At 49.6% G+C, this 3,812-nt stretch overlaps 1 protein-coding gene across 1 annotated transcript in view; it reads left to right on the top strand.

Annotated features, from left to right (window-relative positions):
- Positions 1–3,622: 3,622 nt before the first annotated feature.
- The window catches only part of LOC139026508 (doublesex- and mab-3-related transcription factor 1-like), a gene marked incomplete at both ends in the record, with an annotated part of 7,100 nt that continues 6,910 nt past the window's right edge, over positions 3,623–3,812 (top strand). The window contains one exon of the mRNA XM_070441848.1: positions 3,623–3,793. Coding sequence (XP_070297949.1) covers positions 3,623–3,793 — 171 coding nt within the window. The remainder of the gene's footprint in view (positions 3,794–3,812) is intronic.

Here is a 3,812-nt window from a genome sequence, read left to right as displayed (position 1 = left end):
ACACCAACACAAAAAGAGAGAGGGATCAGTGCACGCATGAGATTCGGAGGCGAGCCCCGCGGTTGCATGGCGACTGTCATTCAGGGGCAAGGCGTGAGGCAGAAGCCGCCGGCGGTGGGCGACCCGTCATTCCAAGGCAGGTGATGGCATGAGCTCCCGCCGGTAAGGTCGGACGAAGCCGCGCTCATTCCAGGGCAGGTCGCAGGCGCAGAGGCCCCGCCGGTGGCGGACTAGGGTCATTTCAGACAGGTGAGCGGCAGGCCCAGCACACCCGCGGTGGCGACCCGTTCATTGCCAGGGAAGGATGTGCCAGAGGCCGCCGCGGGGCGGCACCCGACATCAGGGCAGGTGTGGCAGAGCCCGCGCGCGTGGCCGACCTGCCGTCAGTTCAGAGACAAGGTGATGAGCCAGAGGCCCCGCGGGGCGACCCGCATTCAGGACCAGGTGAGGCAGGGAGCCCGCGCGTGGCGACCCGTTCATTCAGGGGGCAGGTGAGGCAGAGCCCCGCGGTGGCGACCCGTCATCAGGGGGGGCGCAGGGGTTTGGGGAGGCAGAGCCGCCGCGGTGGCGACCCGTCAATTCAAGGGCAGTGAGGCAGAGCCCCCGCGGTGGCGACCCGTCATCTTTCAGGGGCAGGTGAGGCCAGAGCCCCCGGGTGGCGACCCGTCATCTGTCAGGACAGGCGTCGTGGCAAGAGCCCCTGGTGGCGACCTGTCAATTGTCAGGGCAGGTGAGGCAGAGCCCGCACCGGATGGCCCTTTCTGTCGGACAGGTGAGGGCAGGAGCCCCGGTGGCGGCCCGTCATTAGGGCAGGGTGTGCAGACCGCCGCGTGGGCGACAACGTTCATTCAAGCGCGCAGGTGTGGGCAGAGGCCCCGCGCTTTTTAGGTACAGCAAATATATATACAAATAATATGACTTTGTCTTTCGTGGGAGGGTGGGGGGGCCTTGCGCTGTGTCGTGCTTGTTATTATAATCGAGATTAATATATAGCTATGGACTTCGTGTCAGCATATCAGTTTGCAAACAATGGTAAAAAATACAAATAAGATGTAAATTGAGGTTAAGAAGATCGCGGTACGAACATGGTCTTTTTTGTTTTCTTGAGTAAAGCAGCTCCAACAGTAGGTTGTTCAGCTCAGTGCTTTCATGTGGTGGTGGGTAGCCAGCGAAGTACAGAGTGTTTGTGTCTGATTGGCTCAGTTTCTGTCATCATGGGACAGCACGTCATCCCCAATTCTGAGGTTAGAGCTCGAATATTTTGACCCTTGGGTGTGCCATAGATTCTATTAGAAGTGCCCATCCAAGGAAGGGCCCAAGGTCATTGGCACAGATAGAAATGACATCAAATCACGCTATATCTACCGTGAGCTTGATTGAGGTGATCATGTCAACTCATACTTTCAAAATCTTAGCTAGCAAGCTAGCAGTCGTCGCCATGAATCAGTCAACAATCAATCCTTTCAATCCTCGTCAATGAAGAGAAAATTAGATAATGAAAAAACGTCTCGGTTTCATCGGCCATTGGACAGAAACATTACACAACAAGTTGGAAATCGCATTCAAGCAATGCGGTTGTTCGTGGAAAGAATCAGTGGCTAACTGTGAGTTCAAGACAACTGGGAACTCGTGGGAAACGAGCTACGACTGGGAAAATACGTTTAAACGATCATTCAACTCGGAATTGTAATCCAGCATCTTACCTCTTATTGATGCACAAATTTGCCCACGAAGGACCGCCGCACCCCTTTCCTGTTCAAGCACATCACAACGTGAGTCCCGAAAATGTCTTACGGTTGCTTCAGAAATTCATATAGGATGCCAGAGAGATATGTACACTGTAGCTAAGAAAGTAATACTAAGTGTATGTTGTGTAGTAAGCTGTTAGTAGCCCATGTGCCTCACCCTAATAATTTGGTCTGTTTTCACCACAACGCGGTATTGTACATCGTTCGTGGCCGGTGTGTGCTTGTTTGCAATATTTTTTTGTACATATTTGACAGTGCTACTGATCGTAGTGTTGGTGCTTTGCTTGAACGTGCAAATTCAGCACACACAACATTCTATAAAATAATTGTGTTATTTGACGTGTCAAATTAAAAGCTTATTTAATGTGTCAAATAGTGTTATATGACATGTATATTGTTTGACACTCAAAGACCCAAACGGCGTTCAATGTTTAAAGAAATGTAATCATCGAATATTGTCATTGTCTGCTTATTTATATGCCCTCTTTATTTATCCTACAGTTCTGACTCGGTGTACAGGGAGAACACTGTAAGAACGGACCATGTTCTGAATTCTGTCGCTGTACATTTCAAAAGTGCTGAACAAATAGTTATATTGACTACGTCCGTCCTAGCTCTCTCATTAATGTCTTAATCAAAATTACGGATTGCCTCTTATCCGCTTCTCCTTCCCTTATGCCATAGTTTTTACATCTCAATTGTCAGCAGAAACCACATTTCTTTGTTTGCCCCACCAAGATTTCCATGCTACTATCACCACTGGTTGTATGTCTGGTTTTACCAATGGAGAGAGGGATGGAGAGCGGAAGAATCAGTTCAGGACAGTCTACATTCTGCCACCAGCAGATGGGGTGTGGAAATGAAAACTAAAAATGTCTTGACTGAAAACAGAAATATGTKTTTTATTTCTATTTAATTTAACCTTTATTTAACGAGGCAAGTCAGTTAAGAACAAATTCTTATTTCCAATGACGGCCTACCAAAAGGCAAAAGGCCTCCTGCGGGACGGGGGCCTGGGATTGAAAATAAAAATATAGGACAGAATACACATCATGACAAGAGAGACACTACAACACTACATGAAGAGAGACCTAAGACGACAACATAGCAAGGCAGCAACACATGACAACACAGCATGGTAGCAGCACAACACGACAACAACATGGTAGCAACACAACATAACAACAACATGGTAGCAGCACAACACGACAACAACATGGTAGCAACACAACATGACAACAACATGGTAGCAACACAACATGGCAGCAGCACAAAACATGGTACAAACATTATTGGACACAGACAACAGCACGAAGGGCAAGAAGATAGAGACAACAATACATCACACAAAGCAGCCACAACTGTCAGTAAGAGTGTCCATGATTGAGTCTTTGAATGAAGAGATGGAGATAAAACTGTTCAGTTTGCGTGTTTGTTGCAGCTCGTTCCAGTCGCTAGCTGCAGCGAACTGAAAAGACGAGCGACCCAGGGATGTGTGTGKTTTGGGGACCTTTAACAGAATGTGACTGGCAGAACGGGTGTTGTATGTGGAGGATGAGGGCTGCAGTAGATATCTCAGATAGGTCGACCTCTAACCCTAACCCTGTTCCTCTGTCCCTGCAGGGAGTTGGCCTGGTCTGAGGGACAGTATACCTGGCCCTGCCTGACCTTTAACCCTAACCCTGTTCCTCTGTCCCTGCAGGGAGTTGGTCTGGTCTGAGGGACAGNTGGCCCTGCCTGACCTTTAACCCTAACCCTGTTCCTCTGTCCCTGCAGGGAGTTGGTCTGGTCTGAGGGACAGTATACCTGGCCCTGCCTGACCTCTAACCCTGTCCTCTATCCCCTGTACTGACCTCTAACCCTGTCCTCTATCCCCTGTAGGTAGTCGTTCTGGCCTGGCGTCCAGCCCCACAGCGTTCAGTAGGGGGCAGTCTACTGACGGAACAGCTGACCTCCTGGTGGATACCTCCTACTACAACTTCTACCAGCCGTCACGCTACCCTGCAGCCTACTACAGTAACCTGTACAACTACCAACAATACCAGGTAGACCTCTCTGTAACCC

This window comes from Salvelinus sp. IW2-2015, unplaced genomic scaffold, assembly GCF_002910315.2.
Source record: "Salvelinus sp. IW2-2015 unplaced genomic scaffold, ASM291031v2 Un_scaffold4954, whole genome shotgun sequence".
NCBI classification, from domain to species: domain Eukaryota; kingdom Metazoa; phylum Chordata; class Actinopteri; order Salmoniformes; family Salmonidae; genus Salvelinus; species Salvelinus sp. IW2-2015.
Note: the sequence above shows the minus strand (reverse complement) of the source record. Positions and strands in the feature narration are given on the sequence as shown.